At 36.0% G+C, this 18,689-nt stretch overlaps 2 protein-coding genes across 3 annotated transcripts in view; one reads left to right on the forward strand and one right to left on the reverse strand.

The window, feature by feature from the left end:
* Positions 1–245: 245 nt before the first annotated feature.
* Positions 246–6,727, forward strand: LOC135686842 (choline/ethanolamine transporter flvcr2a). Its single transcript, XM_065203202.2, has 2 exons — positions 246–491; positions 4,498–6,727. The coding sequence occupies exons 1-2, from the start codon at positions 246–248 to the stop codon at positions 5,977–5,979; spliced, it is 1,728 nt and encodes a 575-aa protein (XP_065059274.2). The 3' UTR covers positions 5,980–6,727.
* Positions 6,728–8,673: 1,946 nt separating this feature from the next.
* The window catches only part of LOC135686840 (uncharacterized), a 28,352-nt gene continuing 18,336 nt past the window's right edge, over positions 8,674–18,689 (reverse strand). For both annotated transcript variants that reach the window (XM_065203197.2, XM_089109093.1), the window contains exons 4-14: positions 18,463–18,684; positions 17,091–17,437; positions 16,766–16,853; positions 15,491–15,649; positions 14,631–14,686; positions 14,093–14,198; positions 13,031–13,104; positions 12,326–12,424; positions 11,872–11,991; positions 11,253–11,350; positions 8,674–10,292 (exon numbers count right to left, since the gene is read on the reverse strand). In XM_065203197.2, coding sequence (XP_065059269.2) covers positions 10,016–10,292; positions 11,253–11,350; positions 11,872–11,991; positions 12,326–12,424; positions 13,031–13,104; positions 14,093–14,198; positions 14,631–14,686; positions 15,491–15,649; positions 16,766–16,853; positions 17,091–17,437; positions 18,463–18,684 — 1,646 coding nt within the window. In that variant the 3' untranslated portion in view covers positions 8,674–10,015. The remainder of the gene's footprint in view (positions 10,293–11,252; positions 11,351–11,871; positions 11,992–12,325; positions 12,425–13,030; positions 13,105–14,092; positions 14,199–14,630; positions 14,687–15,490; positions 15,650–16,765; positions 16,854–17,090; positions 17,438–18,462; positions 18,685–18,689) is intronic.

Raw genomic sequence — 18,689 nt, forward strand, 5'->3', positions numbered from 1 at the left:
TCAACAAAAGGGGTATGAATATTTACTTTCATTTCCGAATTTGCTGGCATTCTCTTTGGTTATATTGCTTGTTTCCATGGTTAAACAGCAAAGATGGAGCAACGTGTAAAAGCTTGAATTATCCCGTTTTTCTTTTAATATCTGAGGTACCTAGCAAACTCGAATTCTCGTTTTGGAATTCTAATCCCCTATGTTGCAGCATGCTAACTTTTTTTCGATGGAATGGAACATTTTGATAAGAAGAAATGAAGATTATCCGATTGGTTCTGGTAAGAGGTCTTCACTCTCAACTGAGAAGGCTATTGAGGACTTTCGCGCTAGCCTTCAAGAAAATGAATGTGAAATGTGCGAATTTGATAAAAAATCCGATGAATTTTCTGCGGAGCTTGCTCTCGCTTGTTTTGGTAACTGTGAAGGAATTGGGAAGTAGAGCATGCAAAATCAATGGGAGAAAGCGTAGATTCAAATTCAATGAGGAAAAACAGAAGGGGGTAGGTTTTTTGTATAAACTCAATTTATTACCAGCATATTTGTAAAACTTCTTTCAATATTTGCAGAACCAGAGAATATAAAGTGCTTTGTGCGGCCACCGACCAGGTAGCTCGTGCCTGTAGTGTTTTTAGGCCACTTTCTTGTTGCTGCCTGTATGGCGGCGCTAGCAAAGTTCTCAATGGTACACGAAACGGAAGAGGAGCGGTAAAAGCCAAATTATATGTTACTTTTGGAACTTTTCTTCTGCATCACATTATATATTACTTTTGGAACTTTCTTTCTTCGCTATGATTTCAATTTGTGTAGAGATAGACTAGACTTCACTCTTCTACACTTGAGGTGGTATTCTTGTGGTTTGATGGTTTAGGACTGTGTTTTTACTTTTGGGTTCCCCAAAATTAGCTTTAACGAAGCTTTATTGAATAATGTGACTTAGATCAACGAGTGATATGCAAGCCACTTGATTTCTGCAGCAATTTCGAATAACTAACAATGAATTTAGCGATTATCTGCGTTGATTCGAAGGAGAAGAGTTAGAACGGTGATAGTGAACCTCCCCTCTTGCTCTTAAACCACAAAGGACATTCCTCAGCTTCTTGATATCCCAGTCGTCGTTTGCAGGCCTGAAGGTTAAGTTTTCCAAAGTCCTGGGCTTTTATTAAAAACATTTTAAGTTCACCTGGCTGGCCTTGTCCCACTTTAATCTGCCAATTATAATCAATTTGGAACGCATTACTAATGCTGATTTGTCTTCGTCCAATTTTTACCTAATTTCTTCTCAACACAAGATAAGATCTTTATTTTCCATAATCAATGAATACCCAAGAGGTTTTCAACCACATTAAAGTAAAATTTGGCCTAATTGCCACACATTTATTTACTTGCAAACAGTATTGCGCTCTTTAGAGCTTACTAGTAGATCAATAGATCTAACACATTTAGAAATCATATAATTTAGAGGCAGAATAATCTCATTTTATTTAGATTACAAAGACTTGCCATCCCCCTAGAGCTCAAAATCAGAGTCTGACTGAAAATAATTTGGTGATTCAAGAAAAACTGGAGATTTAAAAATTTGTTTCCACTGAAAACTTTGTTTCTTGCAAGAGGACAAGTTTATTTTTGATTTTTTGACTGCATGACACAAATCAAGCATCTTAAGAAATTTTTAGCGTTAATAATGTGAATTATTATTAATTAGGGAATTTGCAAGGCGAATATGGAGGGGGAGGGGGGAGGGAGGGGGTTCCTGCCCTCTTGTTAAAATTCAGAAAGAGTATTTTTTTGGAGGGTTGGCTAAGTGAGCACATGTTTGGTTGAATAAATCCTTTATTGGGAATTCTTTATTAAGCTATAGATTTTCAGCGAATCAGCAATTTCCTATCAGTCTTTTTGAGTCAGTGAATCATTTGAATGATTTCATATACACAAATGCAATTGTGCTGTCTGTGGTCACGAGTGTGATCATAGATGTGGCTTCCATAAGTTGCCTGGAGCACAGCCCAGCTCCTAACTTTGTTAGATGGCATCACTGGTCTTTAGATTAGACCGTTACCAATGCTTAGTTTAGAATTAACATAATTTACCAGCAGATCTAACTGTATGCACATCAACTTGTTTTTTAAACATAAAAACGTCAAATACACAATTCACTGCCATCAAATCATCACAAGCTATATAATATTTCATCAACTGCCAGCACATCAAGCTATATAATATTTCAGTATGTAATTTACATGTTCCAACTGGAGAAATAGTTTATTTGTGCATGGATACAAATCCACCAGCATCAGGAACAGTTTCCTGCTTTGTTAGGAAATTTATTGGTCCATTTGTAGTGACAAGAAATCCATGAAATTGCTCTAAATCTATCTAGCTTGCCTCAGGCAATGACGGGCACCTTACCTTATATGTGAATTTCTAAACCTGCTTTCCTAGTTCATAAATGATCTAGTAAGTTGTTGAATGTGGTTTCATGACATGTGCACTCAAGGCAACAGATTTCACAACCTATTTTAATTTCCTTGTTACTTTTTGCATTATAGTTTCTTCCTACAATTGTCTTCAGGTGGGTCAAATTTATGCCTCAAAATTGGGCCGTAGATATGAATAAATTATATTTGCTCTTATTAACCAGGATTCTTTTTTGATACTTATCTGTGCAATATCTGTGACCCTAGACAGTGGGTATGAGATTTAACACCATCAAGTTCTCGAAATATTTTCTCCGCTATTGAAAGTCATGTCTCTAAATTTAGATGAAGGGAGAGGATTTTCACTTTCTATTGTATTACGATAGAGCATTGGTCATAAAACTTAGTCTATACAGAGGATAACCAAAGGAAGGCCAAAATGGTTCATTTGTATTTGCCATCATGATTATTTTGCACTTACAAGGCTTCTTTCTTTGATATGTTGATGCATTATTTTGTATTCACTTTTGTAGAATATATAGCAGTTGACCGGTAAGATATGCTATTGCTTACCCTTTCAGTTTAGTATTTTCTTAAATTTATCAATCATACTCTATTGACTTTTAATCTGACCTTGGCATCCCTTGAAAAGTGCTGCCTCTGTAAGATATAATATGAAAACTTTTTATAATGGTGGCTCTTATGATGCATTACAACTCAATAAATTTGTTGATAACACCATTTATGGACAAAAAGTGATAATAATTTGTCTTAGCAACAAAATTTGATTTATGCATTAGGCTCCATTAGTTTTTTTCTTGTCACTCTCTTAATTCATTAATCATAGACACAGCAGAATTAGGGAAAATTCAATTTTAAGGCTTAGCTACTTTCTTTGCCCAACCATTCACAACACAAATTTAAACATGAATTATTAAGATTGATTGATTTATGAAAATTATTAGACCATCAAACCTTTTTGAATAATTTATCTCAAACTTGGATTGAATGAAAACTGGTTTTGTCTGATAGTTGTTTTGTCTTAGAAGTTTGAGTTGTTTGAAAACAGAAGACACAAAGGACTTAAACAAGCTTTTTGCATAAAATGATCTTTTTAGTTTGTTCCTTTTTTCCATAACTGTACAAGGATTATGACACATAGGTTTCTATGATGGTTATTAATTTTGGATTTGGAAAATGTCTCTCTTTTTGCAAAAACTTTAGAAAACTTCAATAATTTTTTGATGCTGTAAATTACCCAACTTTCTTTTAGATTTCCTTGTTGTCTTGGTTTCCTCTATTTATTTAGCTTTTTCGCAACATCTATTTGTATGCTCTTTTATGAGAAACTCTTGTAAGGACTGCTGAGTAGCTACAAAAACTTTCTGTTTTGGCCGATAAATTGCAAGAAACCTGAAGTTTAAACCAGTAACAAATTCCCTTTTGAAAGAAATAAAGCATTGTACATACTACTAAAAACACAATCAATTCTTCAAACTCAGCCTGTGATGCTTCTTGAACCTGAAAGCGACTTTAATATATGTTTTTAATGTTATTTCCCTGTGCAAGAGGTATGAATAGGTTACTATTTTATCCATTTTAAATTACAGTGCGTAGAAGAATAATATTGCAGCAAATTTCTCGTTCTAATGGTTTCCTGACATTCCAAAATATGAAAAGTTTTAAGAATTTTTGAGTACTCAATGCGATGAAAAGTTAAGAAAACTTCAAAATTGCAAGTTTTTTGTAAAGGAAAGTGTTCTTAACATTATGGTTAATAGTTTTAATATAAATAATTGCATCTAAGTCAAATCAATCAAAACAAGACTTTACGATAAAGCTCTCACTTTTGATGCTTGCTAATTTTTGTAATATTTGCCTTGTGTTGAAAGAATTACTTGGAGCTTTTGCAACATTTACTTTATCGGGGTTAATATATTATAAACGTTCTATTTGTGAAACAATTATCCATTGGTCATGTTGAGTTATAAAGGTTTTGTCATGTTAAGGTAAGACAAGAATAGCATATTTCCTCACCAGCCCTAATGAAATCAAATTGAGGTCTCTTTATTGAAATGTGATTTATCCCTAGGTGTGGCTCAGAATGCACCACCCAACTGCAAACCTCAGCAACAACAACATTGAAGCTGTGGCTTTCGAAGTGAATGGTACCCAAAAAGGATTTTTGAAAGATATCACCTGTGCTGACGGATCGAAAGAAAATGTCAAGACATACACCTTATATCAAGCGCGTTGGCTTGTGCTCCTTGCCGTCTGTCTTGTCAATATGGCATATAATGCCTTATGGATTACGTTTTCTTCCATTAGCGACATTGCTGTCATGTACTATACAATTGAACCACTAGTTGTCGACTGGCTATCCATGTCTTTTTTACTTGCATTTATGCTGTTTGCACTTCCAGCTGCCGGATTCCTATCCACATATGGCCTTAGAGCGACAATTTTGGTTGCTGCCATTTTGAATACTTGTGGGACATTTACAAGGTCTATGGGTATCCAAAGAGATGGTTTTGTGTATATTGTGTCAGGACAGCTCATGATTGCGGTTTCCGGGCCTTTTATCGCTGCTGTGCCTCCAGAATTGGCGACTACGTGGTTTGGGGAGCACGAGCGTGCTATAGCCACGTCAATTGGCGTCTTAATGTCATACGTAGGGGTGGCTGTAGGGTTCTTGCAGCCAACGTTCATTGTACCAGATTCAAAGGACCTCAACCGCGTTCTGGAGGGTATTGACTATTTAGTTAGGAGTCAGGCAATATTTTGCTCTTTATCGCTTGTTTTGGTTGTTTTGCTTGTCAAAGACAAGCCTGCAACTCCACCTTCATTATCACAAGAACTTAGAGGCAATAAATTAGATAACATCGATGTATCATTTTTTACCTCGATCAAACTTTTAGCGAAAGATTTAGATTTTAACTTGACTGCCCAAGCTTACGGTATAATGTTCGGGCTATTGACAGTCATCAGTACGTTACTGAACCAGCTTGTGAAGGCGAATCTGAAGACCCTACCGGACTCTCAAATAGGATTGATGGGGTTCGTAGCCACGATTATCGGAATCATTGGTATCCTATTGTTTGGCTTTTGGATTGAGGCCTTTCAGTTATACAAGTTCACAGCTACGTTCGTCTACGTGGTAGGCACAATTTGCCTTGTTTGCTTCAGTGCTTCCATTCAGTGGGCGAAAAGTTACAATTTCATCTTTGTCAGTTTTTGTGTTTTCAACCTAGTTGCAGTACCGTATACCAGCTTTGGCCTTGAACAAATCGCAGAAATAACTTATCCACTGTCAGAATTCACCACTTGTACTTTAGCAATGATGACTGGGAATATGTATGGTTTAGTGCTGACATATATCTTTGGCTGGATGGTTGAGATGGATATGCTGAAGCCTGTTAACTGTGGGTGCATAGCACTGTCCATTTTAGGTCTGATTCTTGTTCTTATAGCCAAAGTTCCGATGAAAAGAACAGAAATGGATCATGCCAAGGTACAATCCACGCCTCTGATTAATAAGTTCAGTTATGAATCAACCTTAGAGAAGGTGATCTAGGTCTGTTGTGTGAATGCTCTTGCCTGTTTGAGTAACGCTTGTGAAGCTGAATCTGAAGAAATTAATCATAGTCTGTACGAACTCTAAGGTAATTAAAACACTCGTAGCTATAAACACTAATAATTGATATATTTAAGCATCGTTTTACATAGGGGTGTCATAACTTAAAGGTTTTAAAATACGTTCGTATCTTGTCATAAAAAGTCCGCCGTTACTTTGCAATTCTATTGGGTGAATTACCAAAAAATTTTTGTCCCCCGATGTCCTTCGTTTGAGTGTACCCTGCAAAAAAAGTTTTCTGAAATTCTTACGAAATTGGTTTTTGTGAGCTGCATCTTGAGTTATTTTTTACTTTTGTAGTGAAGTATCTAGCTGTCTGATTAGCTACATCGAAAATGAAAATGGCCAATTGAATTGATCTATGCTAACATGGTTGTGTTTGAAGTTAACAAATTTATCAATTTGGCTTTGAGCAAGTTATCAAGTCGACCAGACGTGGTGGCTTTACGTCTCATAAAAAACCGCCAGCGCTTTTAAATTCGGCACTATGGCTGAATATTTTAAATATCAAATGACCGGAGGCCTTTTAAGGTGATGGTGCAAACATGTTATTTGTTAATGGTGACGAGTATAATTAATTATTTTCTATTTATGGCTTTTATATTATCTAATTAAATATAGTTTGATATTTGCTTTGTATATGATATTTAAGAAATAACCTTATATAAGAATTATATGACTTTGTCAATTTTTTCGCCTGTTGATTATTTTCTGCAACTTAGACCGTGAGCTTGCATGGGTTTTCTTTTGTCTAGGAGTTCACAAGCTCTGTTATTAACAACGAGAGTCGAGCCAGCCACTTGGCAGCATGGACCATGCAGTTTAAAAAACACTTCAGAATAGTCCTTGACCTGGCCACAAAACATTGGCCTTTTTCCATCAAATTGCTGCAATCAAGTTTTGATAATGAGGCAGGTCAAAGCAACAGTAACTCTTTTTGTAAACTTCGAACCTTCACTGGCCATATCTCAGCACAAATTCATAAAATCGTGCTAAAAGATCTACTGAAAACGATGCTAAAATATGTCCCGTCAACTCTACATTAAAATCTGTTTATAATACTCACATATCTTTTCTTCTTTTCCGCTTTCTCGCAACTCTGCTTCTCTTATTTTCTCCTTTTTTTTGTTATGTTCTTTTTACATAGGGGTGTCATAACTTGAAGGTTTTTCATAGGGGTGTCATATCTCAGCATAAATTCACAAAATCGTGCTAAAAGATCTACTGAAAACGATGCTAAAATATGTCCCGTCAACTCTACATTAAAATCTGTTTATAATACTCACATATCTTTTCTTCCTTTCCGCTTTCTCGCAACTCTGCTTCTCTTATTTTCTCCTCTCCACTTCGTACTCTCCTCCTCATTCGTGTAGGGCATTCGTCTTCAGAAATTAGGAAGCGTCTTTACAACTAACGTCAATGCTTGTTGGGAGGGAGCTGTTCACCTAAAAGTTGAGAGGATTTTTAGAAAGTGGCAGTGGGTATTATAAAAGTTGACAAAAGTTTATTAAAATAATTTTATTATAGTTCCTATTATATAGAGCAAACGCATGCGATTGAAGATAAATGAATATTGACAATTGTAGCGAATTCCGTGGACGCAATGTTGTACTGTCAAAAATGTTAACATGGCTTCGTCCACCTAATGTCTTTCTCCATCTTCGTTGTCTACCAATCAGTCATTATAACGAACTGGCTTTTTCTCATCTTCTTTATCTTTATCAAGGCCTTCGAGAAAGTCCTGTCTTGTCTTTCATGTAACAATGCAATTCTTCTAATCGGACATGTTTCATGAAATCGTTAGGGTAACGGTTACAATCTTTTAAGAATTTGAGCAGGTAAACCTTCTATTTCACGTTACAGCCTATGGGTTAAATGCCAAAACTTATTCCTCCTTAATTTTTCCTGAAAATCTCTCTCATTCGAACCTGTACACACCTATCCTATTCAATATTTGTGCGTGCCTGTGATTTTCAAGCAGCAAACGAAATTAGTAGGAACAGTTCATCTAGGTATCATATGCATCATAAGAGAATGTATTTACACACTATTTTGCAGGCCCGTCGGTAGCTCTTGGGTTCAAAAAGAGTTATAAAGTCCCATTGCCAAAAAAGTGGGTGAGCCATCTTCTTTTCGCCGACAAGTTTTGAAAATTGCCGGTTCAACCCCCTTATTTGGCAAAAAAATCATCGTTTTTGGAATGGAATTTTTTCAAGTGGGTTGTCACACCCACACGCCCCCCTCCTATTGCGACAGGCCTGCCACTTTGATCACAATCACAAAGAAAACAAAAGTGCAACCAGGTATACACCCCATAATGAAATATTAGAGATCCATACCATTTCTTAAAAAAATTGTCGTAGACTTTGGTCACGACTGAAACTTTTACTTGTATTGATTTCTCCTGATTTAAAGCAATTTCTATAAACAGAAAATTGCTACGCGAATGACGAAATAACAAAACAGGCAATAGCCACTTTAAATTTAACTCGGCATCGAGAAAGTGACTTAGGCATCACTAGATTTACTGTCCACAGAAATCAGAGAACTTCCTCTCAAACTGCCTACATAATCCAGAATATTTTCTAATCTTGCTAAACAGAGAGAAGCAAGGTTGAAAAAGGAAAAATTAACTCAACAAATATTTTGCTTCTAATTAACAAAGAAGCGTCAAAGATTATAATAACACCAGCATAATCATTTTCTATTTTATAAAAATTAGGCTGCATTAGTTTATAAAATTCAACTTAGAACTATCAACAGTAAGTTAAGAGAACCAATTAAGTTTTTAATCATTGCAAATACAACAAAAACTAGGAAGAATGGAAAACAGAACATGGAAGGAAATAGAATCATTGTGGGTAGGGTATATGCAGAGCAGCATAAAATCATGTAAGACATTCGAAGATACTCCTCTTGGGATTCAGAAAATCCCTTTCTTTACTTCGTAAGATGTGCAAAAGGCTCAAGGCAGTATTACGTATTATTTTTTGGAACAAGTATGTAAGAGTTAGTCAAGTGTCTGAAGAATAGTTGGTTGTTGGGTTCCCTATGATATTCAAAGGGAGAACACTCAACTCGAATTAGGGAATGGAATAGCTGTAACATTATTACCACGTACATTCTGCCTTAAACAAAACAAACATGAAATACTTTAATGAGTACATCTAAGCAGAATACCATACTACCCTATAACACAGATATACAACGAATTACATAAAAAATAATAACCCGACAAATAATTCAATCTAAATTAACTACCCCTTAGATTCTAAAAGCAGCAAGATTCCCAGAATGACCATGTGAACTTTAATGATCTTTTGGTGAGGGACATTTTATTGACAATACATAAGTAGGAATTAGGTAATAAAAAGTTTGATATGGTTAGGATGCCACATGGGTTCTTTATTTCAGATTATTAAGGCATTGGGGCTTGTCGAATGTGGAGCTGGAATCCATACCAGTGTTTTAGGGCAAATTGTTAAGCATTGCTTGAAAAGTTCGCGTAAAAAGAACTTTATTAATTTCCCATACCTGGTTGTAATAAATGATGTTTGATTAACCAAAGTGAAACCTAATGGTGATGTCTCTGATATTATATGATATTTTCTGTTGCCGAATATTAAGTGAAAACGACGTATCAAGACTGCCTTATATATGGCAACCAAAGTTTGAATAAATGGCCATCGTTGTAAGTGGAGATTACAAACTCGGCGACTTCTGGGTATGCCGAGATGTCCAAGATACGCAATGTTAAGAGAAGGGAGATTCACGATTCACTTATAGAGACTATAACATTGGTTAAATCAGATTTAATTTAATAATCTCCATAATATGACCAGCACTGAAACATAAGATTGAAGAAAACTTTCATATAAGATAACCAGCTTAAAATGCTGCCTATATTTATAACGAATTCGACCAACTACGCCCAGCGCCACGCAAGTCAATACGCCTGAAAATCCGATAACTAATGCTATAATACAGTGTATTCTTCGTCGTCCAAAGTGGGTAAATACAGGCTTTGGGTTTTGAGCGATCGATTAAAGGAACGCGAAGTCTTTGGAGTACTTTGCAGTCCATTCGAAGGTAAAGGTGAATCAATATTTAAAGAAGGAGACGATAAGCTCAAATTGCTGCTCGAGTTTGACACTTTCCACATAAGTTCTTCTTTCTCCATTGACAAACGTTTGACTTTGCGTGCTTCCTTTTCGAGATTAGCCTGTAGATTCTCTCTTTCAACTGACAACTGCCTGAATGGACAAAAAGTAACACTGTAGTTATTAAAACTGATAAATGAATAAAGACGTACTCACATTGATTGTGCTTGCTTTGTTGATCTCGTCAGAATTAAAAAACAGGGTGGAGGGAATCATTAGATTTCACGACCCAAGTGGAACGAAATTTTTGGAGCAATTCTTAAGCAAAATCGCGCAGAAATAGACAAACAAAGTTGGTTTCAATGCACAAGGGAAAACATGCTCATGGTTTTTCGAGTAGGTAATGAAACACTCACAGGGGAGATTCTTTACCCCTATTATCTAGCTTGAAGCTTTAGCAATTTGTCTCTTATGAATGCCTACCCACGTACACATGATTCATGAACCAGAATGCAAAATAAATATCAACAAAAGCAATAGGCAGTGGTATCGTCTGGATATTCAAAGCGCAAAATTCTATGGAATTGCAAACAAGCTATTGTTGTCACAACACGCCGAATCATACTAGTTTAAAACTCACAGTAACAATTTGCTTGTTATTTTGGAAAAACAACTTAAGTGTGCTGTTTTACTACTGTCAGCCATGAATAAATCTTTTATGGTTCAAAACTTTCCTGCTTTTTTTTTTCTTTCATATTTTTGATTTTTTGATATTGGCGAGAGGCTGGTAGGGAAAGAGAGAGTTAGGAAAGGGAGCTATTGAGGAAAAAATTGAGGAAGGAAAGAAGGGAGAAAAAGAGGGAAAAAAGGAGGCGAAAAGGAAAAATTTAAGCAAGGGAGGGTAAGAAGAAAGGGTGCGAAGGGAGGAGGTGAAGAGAGGGGGCAAACGAAGAGGGCGAAAGAAATGGCTATAGCGTAGCCAATTCAGTAAGTATCCTTATCACTTAACCACAGCGTTCCTATAAACAGCTTCTCTGAAAGCATTGAGGCACATTAATAGGGGCATTTTTCATAGTATTCCTATATGACTTAAGTGTCAAAAATAATATTTACCTTTCATATTTCACTTTATTTTGCAACGTTGCATCTAAGGCCTCTTTCTCTTGAAGTAACTTTGTGTGTTTTTTCTCTAAGTCGTAGAAATCCTCCAACTAAAAATCCAAAAGAATTTCATTTGCCAAGCACTTCACATAATACAAAATATTTTAACAATGATTGACCTTTGATTTTGGATTCATGTTCTGAACGTAATTTGGAAATTACAAATCATTGGCAAAAAACCCGAGCTCCGAGTAGGGTAATACAGTTACTGCATCAGGCGTGACTTAATTTTCTCGTTAGAGTTTTTCAAGATTGCAAACTACAGGGATTTTAAGAGATTATTCACATAAGACATTTGTTTAAGGTTTTCTTTGCTAAACAGAAAAATATCTGTTTACGGCCGAACAACTGAGAAATAATTTGGTTCAAAAATTTTTTTTTCAAAAGAAAGACTCATAGAAAAAGACTCCACAGACCATTAACCTCCTAGCAATGGACAGTAACTCAAATTTCAAAAGTGCTTTCAACATGGGCGTGGCCCATTGCAATTAATATCAAGATTTGTACAAAGAGGTGGCTAAAAATTATGTGCTACAGCAGAAACCGTTTTGCATTCTTTTGACGTACTAACCTTTTTCTGGAGCTCCATGTTATGGGTTCTTGCTTTTCTAATATCTTCATTTTTCATTTCAACAACAGCTTGCAAACTCTCTAGTTCAGCCGGCAAATCTTTATATTTTGACAAAGCCCCCTAGAAAGCAAAAGCGAAATGCTGGGTACGTATTCAAAGACAAGTTTAACAAAAGACAGAGTAAGAACAGTTCTTCCTAGTTTTGGAAACGAGACTCTTCATTTGGACGTAATATAAACCAAAGTCTGTCATTTGATGCAAACTCACTAGAGTATTCTTGAAACATAATCCATCTCTACATGGTCAAAAATTGCTTCAATTGATAAAATTCAGAAAAGAGAGCTCCAAAACAGTACGTTGTTGAAGGGATCAACAGTGATGAAATCGTAGTCAATGCAATATCATGCTTAATATCATCGCACAATAACACACTCAAGCCAATTTAAAAGCTTACTTGCAGTTTGGTCTCCAGATCTTTTTCAAGCTCCTCTTGCAACTCTTTTGTCTTGAATTCAAATTCGTTGCATTTTTGCTGAGTGGAGTGAAGCTGAGCCTAAGGCAAACGAAAATATAATAGTTCAAAGTGCTATTTATTCAAGATGTAGACTTTAACTAGATGTCATACAGTAAAGAGGGGGTGTCATGAAGTCAGGAAGCCAGGGCCATTGCGCTTTGCAATTCATCATAAAAAACAAAAGAAATAAGGTATATAATATTTTGCTGTTAGCCCTTGCCCCCTCTTCATCTTAACTTGCATCAGAATACCTGAAGCTGTTGTGTCTGAGTAGGTTTTGCTGTACATTATAAACAATTTTTGCATTCCCAAAATAATTCCTAAAGCCTATTATGGAGTTACTGCATCTCTGGCTCACATTGGCAATGCCAACAATGCAAGTAGAAGTGTGGTTGAGATGTAAACCATAAATCTAATGTTTAAGAATAAGTGGAATGCAAAGAATTTATTGTTAAACCTTTGAATTGCATCAGATTGTTTCCATGATTTACCATTATTTTGCAGTTTTGTAATACTTCACTGGTGTCATAAGAAACCATTAAGGTCTCCAAGTTTGAAAATAAAATCAGAGCAAAATAAACCAAAATGCTTCAACAGTCCTCTTAACAACTATTGATTTCCTTTAAATAACAAAAATATTGTTACCTTTAGATCTTGAAGTCTCTCTTCGTAATCTAAGCATATTTCCTCTTTTTCTGTTTGAAACTGAAGTTCCATTTCTAAAAAGAAATTATGTTTACGTCTTACACAAATGTGATACTTTCATAATACTCTCACCCAATACGTTGGTAACATCGTATTGAGTTTCTTATTCTTATTGACATCATACGAATGTTCTGTTTTGGTGCTGGCCTAAATTAAACTGAGATTGTTCAACTGAACCCTGGTATAAAATTATACTGTGAAAAGGGCTAGCTTAATTCCAATCGACAAAACACAACCCGATGGAGTTTAGGGTCAAGTCTAGTTACATCTGTTGTCTATATGATATCAAGAAAATCATTTACAGGGAGGTGATGTTTGCTTTATTGAAAAACACCCAGCTAACACTAAATCATGCAATGCTTATGGTGAGCAGAAACAGCAGAAATCAATGATACCATAAAATGAAAGATGTTTTGTAGTAAGGAAATCCTTTGGAATTTTTCAAAAATGAACTATGTTAGTATAGACTCAAGATCTTTGATTAGCTAAGAGATATAACTTCTCTATACTTAACCAATTAATTTTTTCTAAAAGATTATCTTTAAGTTCTTTTGTACCTTTTCCAGGTGTTGGTGAAACACATCTAAATCTAACTGCAAGACTAATTTTTTGTCAAATTGTTTAATTTGTTAAATATTTCATCCAATCAAAGATTTTGAACCTATACAAATTGAAGAAGTCCATCTATATGTCCGAATCAATAAAAAAGTGCGTCATAGGCACATCTGCAATAGGGGGAAGGCTTGCAGAAGAAATTTCCTTCTAATAGCGCATCACAGCATTTAATAAAAATAATTAAAAATGATACTGCATCATATAAACCATGTAGACATATTTTTCTCTAAACTTTGATTCGAGACTTATGGCTTATTCCCGCAAGTGCCAAGAATGAGCCTACCACAGAAAACACTAAATGACGTATGATGCAAAATTTTGAAAGCCAAAGGACCCTCCAACAAACATCTCCCCAATAAATACTGCGTACATTGTTTTGCACTATACCTTTCTTTGTAGTCGAGAAATCCTCTTCTTGTTCTTGAAGTGCCACTTCCTGTTCTTCTTTCATTTTTGCCAATATCACTACATGTTCCTCGTGCAGTTCAGTCAGCTGAAAATATTAATAGCGGACTTTTATACTATTGAGTATAGACTATAAAATTAGCTGTTTGTTTTGACACTATCGAATGCATTGACATACAAGGGACACAAGTGGGTAAACTCCAGATTATTTCTCAATGGCAAACGAATCATCATATAGCAATGTATGCTTGTTAAATATGAAAGCGTCCCTGCCCCCTGCCTGGTTTATTGGTTCTTAGCCTAAACAGTTTTCCTTATCTGGCACTATCGACATTCCTTTTTAAAACCCTGGATATGCAATTGACTCCGAAACACCACACCGTAACATTACGTGTTGCGCCTGCTCAAAAGAGTACCCTAGCCAGTTCTATTGGACATTTTTTTCTTTTTAGAAGACAGCGTAAATGTCAATGATAAGAAAGACCTTAAGAAAGTGCAATTAATAACAAAATGAACATACCTCTCCTTCATGTGAATCTTTTAACTTCGCGATTTCCTTACTGAATTTGGCGTTAGCTGGAAAACGATGGACTTTGTAACAAAAATTTTTAGCACAAAATCGCCATTATTTTGGTGGCTAAGGGATATTTTCTAGAAGGGTTTAGCAATAATGTCGTTCCTGTTGTAAAAGAAGTCACACAAATGGGACGTCGTAGATATTTCAGAATGTAAAAAATGTTTTATCACTGTTCTCAAAGGCGGAACATTTTGCTGAAGTCTTGAAATTAAACAAGCATTTCTAAATGGCAAATAATGGAACATGGGAGTATCGGATGCTATACGATCAAAGGGCGGGGAGTATAGTGAGAGGTTAGCATAGATCTTGTCCGAATATTATTGCTATGCTCATGTAATTTAAACAAGAATGGAATGGCAGCCCTGAAATGAATCTATATTTGACCGGAATCATCTCCTGGTTGCTTCCAGGAACGTTAGAAATGGGGTGAAATAAAACACAAAAGATGATGGTAAAATACAGTGATATCGAGGCTACAATGGCTTGCTTCCATAATGTTGAGTAGGACAACATCTGACAAAAAAACGTCTCTGGTGATAACTTGGGACGCCCCCTTGCTTGATGGCAATTTGAGGCCAAAAACACCTTCCACGAGAAGAAAAGCAGGAAGATTTCGCCATGGAACTGAATTTTATCCAAGAGAAAGGGAACTAATGATCAGTCATTATTTATATCAAGTTTTGCTTACTTTTATCAAAATTTTTTCTGTTTTGAGAACTTTGAGAATCAATTTGATCTTTTGGACTAAGGTAAAAAAACAGAATGGCTCCTTTACGTGAAAATTCACACAAAGTGGCACTTACCTTGACCCATTTCTTTTTTGTGTGACTCACTCAATTCCTCTTTCAATGATTCCAACTTCAAGCCATGAACAATTTTCAAGTTTTCAATTTGCTTCCCAAAATCGATTGAAGCCTGGGCAAGCCTTTCTTCAATTTCATTAAATTTATCCTCATTAGTTACTGCAAAAAACAATGAATTGGATTTTAAAAACAAAATATCGTTATCTGCAAGTGTTCACAGCTACGAACGGACAGGTACCAACAATGAAATATTGTTTATTATTCGAAAGTACGAAATGTCGTGTTGTATTAGAGATGGGCCAGGCAAACTATAGTAGCATATAGCCATGCATATTCTTCATATAAACGATTTATTGGCATTCTCGCACATTGTGGATTCACATCCGCACCAAGGAAATCTTTGAGTTTTGGCCGTTCAAATGAAACTTGTGGCATATCCTTGTAGCATAATTTTGTACCATGTTTAAAACAAAGCCAGAATCAAAGTCATCTTCCATTCTTCTTCGAGTTTCTTAAAACTCTGATACACTAATGCACTCCTTTGTTGCAAGTCTTGCAGCAACTGATTATCTGCATCCGAATCGGGATGAAATTTCAAACCTTTCCTCACTTCCGCCTAGCTGGTCAAGGAGTAGGAAGCGGAAGAATACAGATCAAAGTGCTCTTTCCCAGGCTCTAAACATGGGATTAATTTTATTGATAATTTGGTAGAAGATTTTGCATTTGGAAATGACGTTTTCTTGCTAAGAACCTAGGAAGCGTTGAAACTGATGGAATTCTCCGTCAGACCACTGACAACTTCTGCAGTACAGTTTCTGTTGCAAGCCAGTTCCTAACGCTTCGAGGTATATGGAGGTCAGAAGCTTTATAAATTAGCTAGGATCTTGTTTTGAATAAGCAAAACCTTAGGTGTACCTAAAAACAGACGCAAAAGCAAACATAACAAGGCCGTGTTTGCATTGAAACTGAAAGATATCGAATTATGATAATAAATAATTGAAAGTCTGCTTATAACATTACAAGAAAACCTTTACTAATACAAGAACCCAAACTAGGGGATGTTACCATGTAGGAAAGATTTCGATTTATGGATATCGTGACATGTTCAGTGAAGTAAACAAAAACATTGAAAAATTCTACAACTGAAAAAGTAACGTTAAACTTGCAGTCCAAAAGAAAAAAAAAATTTAGATGCAAAATTACTTAACTTAGGTCTCCTCTAGAAATAAATCAAAGTCGTTGATATGAATTTGAAAGAGAAACGCTCAGGCTTACCTGCCAATTTAGTCTGAACTTCGAGTTGCTTCGCTAGATTGTTAGTGCTATCCTGAAGATGCACCTGCTTCTCACTTTGTTCTTCGATCTGAAAAAGAAAACAAAAAAAACCATACATGGGCAGAAATAATCTGCAAAACAAACCAGCCAATGCCTAAGAAAAATTCGCAATGAATTATACAAAGTATTGAACACAAAGGCTGCCGGGAAGACAACAAAATTCAATCAACACAGGTAATTTACGTTTTCCAGGTTCTCTCTATAATGGAATGAATTTTGTGGCATTATGACGCATTTCAAATACATAAAAATATTCCCTACTCACTGTTTTGATATGCTGCTTTATAACAACAATGAACGCTTCCATAGCAAGATTTTTTTGCCGCATCCCTTCCTCGAGATAACTAATTTGCTTCTCGCAATCTTGGCATTTCGATTTCAGCTCCTGTATCTGCACCTTGTCGCTTTTGGCCTGTGCCGGCGAGCCACTTGAACTAGAGGACTTGTCCTCATCTTTAGAAGGTACGGGCTGCTGCGAAGGCGATCGTTTTTCTAACTTTGACGATGAAAACCTGAAATTGAAATTCGACTTTTTTGGCGTTTCGGCTTGTTTTTCGTTACCATCTTTCACGTCCTTGTTAGAAACTGGCTTCAAGGTTCGCTTTCCATACCCTAGGAAAGAAATACATACAAGTCATACAAAATAATCATCATATCATGTTAACGTTGGGGAGAAAATTGACAACCACACTATGACACAATAATTTCATTTATATCCTGTCACGAAATGACGAAAATAGAGAGTTGCTTGTGTAGAGAGTGGGGGCTAGTGTTGGATCCAAAATCCATGACTATTTGTACAAAAGGCTATAGAAAAAAGTTAAAGAAAAACTATCTTTCTCTTCGACTGGCCCGAGAATGTCATTGTCTTCAAAGGTTTAGCGGTTGCAACAACAAAATGCCCGATAAAATACCGTACAGGCTGAAAAACAATCCGAGCGAAAAGGAAAACAAAGCCAGCCCAGTCTGTTTTGGCAACCGTAACATTTTTGATTTGTTACGCAACACTGAAAGGGCTGAGAAGGTTTCTACAGGGAAACGATAACTATAACAGCAACAACAGATTCTCTCCCCCAAATTTCCCCTTCCTCGATATCTGATCATTTTGCGACGAAAAGTTGCTGGTACACTTGCAAAAAGCCGATAGTAGACTTCGTTGGTAAATTATTCTTGCTGTAAAAACGAAAGCAAAAGAAAAAATTGGTTACTTTTCAGCATAAACAGTTGGGCACAATCCCCCCCCCCCCTCCGAGCCCCCTAGCATTACACCCCTGGTATACAGTATAAAACATCTACTTGCCATTGACAAAATTATCAGTATTCAAATTATATATAATATCTATAGTATAGGTAAATGTAACATCAAATGGCGGTTTAAAATAAAATATACATTGCCTCTTCACATGCGAAATCAAAGTGCTTGTAAACATCATGCAAAATGAAACAAACCTAAAAACCACGTAGAATGTAAAAAGATCTTGAAAATCTCAATTTAAAAAAGATAGAGGCCTCTTTCACTTCATGATTTGTGATAACAACGATTCCTTGCCAGAGGGAGACATTTCGTAACAAAAAATAAATAATTTTAGGCTCAATAATTTATACGTGAACGACAGAAATCCGTTTCGTAAACTGACCTGGAATACCAGAACGCCCTGTAGGTGTTGCAATATTACTTTTCGACGAGCTGAGAACTCCATTGACTTTGCTTTGCTCTTTAGGTTTTTTATTTTGATCTTCTTTCAAATATTGCTGCGACAAAGTTGTTTTGCTAGCTAGTTCCTCTTGGCTGATTTGAGATAACTTTCTTGGCGTGGTAGACGAACTACTTCGTCTACTTCCTTTAGCAGCAGTAGATTCTATG

The sequence above is a fragment of the Rhopilema esculentum genome, chromosome 6 (genome assembly GCF_057945365.1).
Source record: "Rhopilema esculentum isolate cy_ngs chromosome 6, ASM5794536v1, whole genome shotgun sequence".
NCBI lineage: Eukaryota > Metazoa > Cnidaria > Scyphozoa > Rhizostomeae > Rhizostomatidae > Rhopilema > Rhopilema esculentum.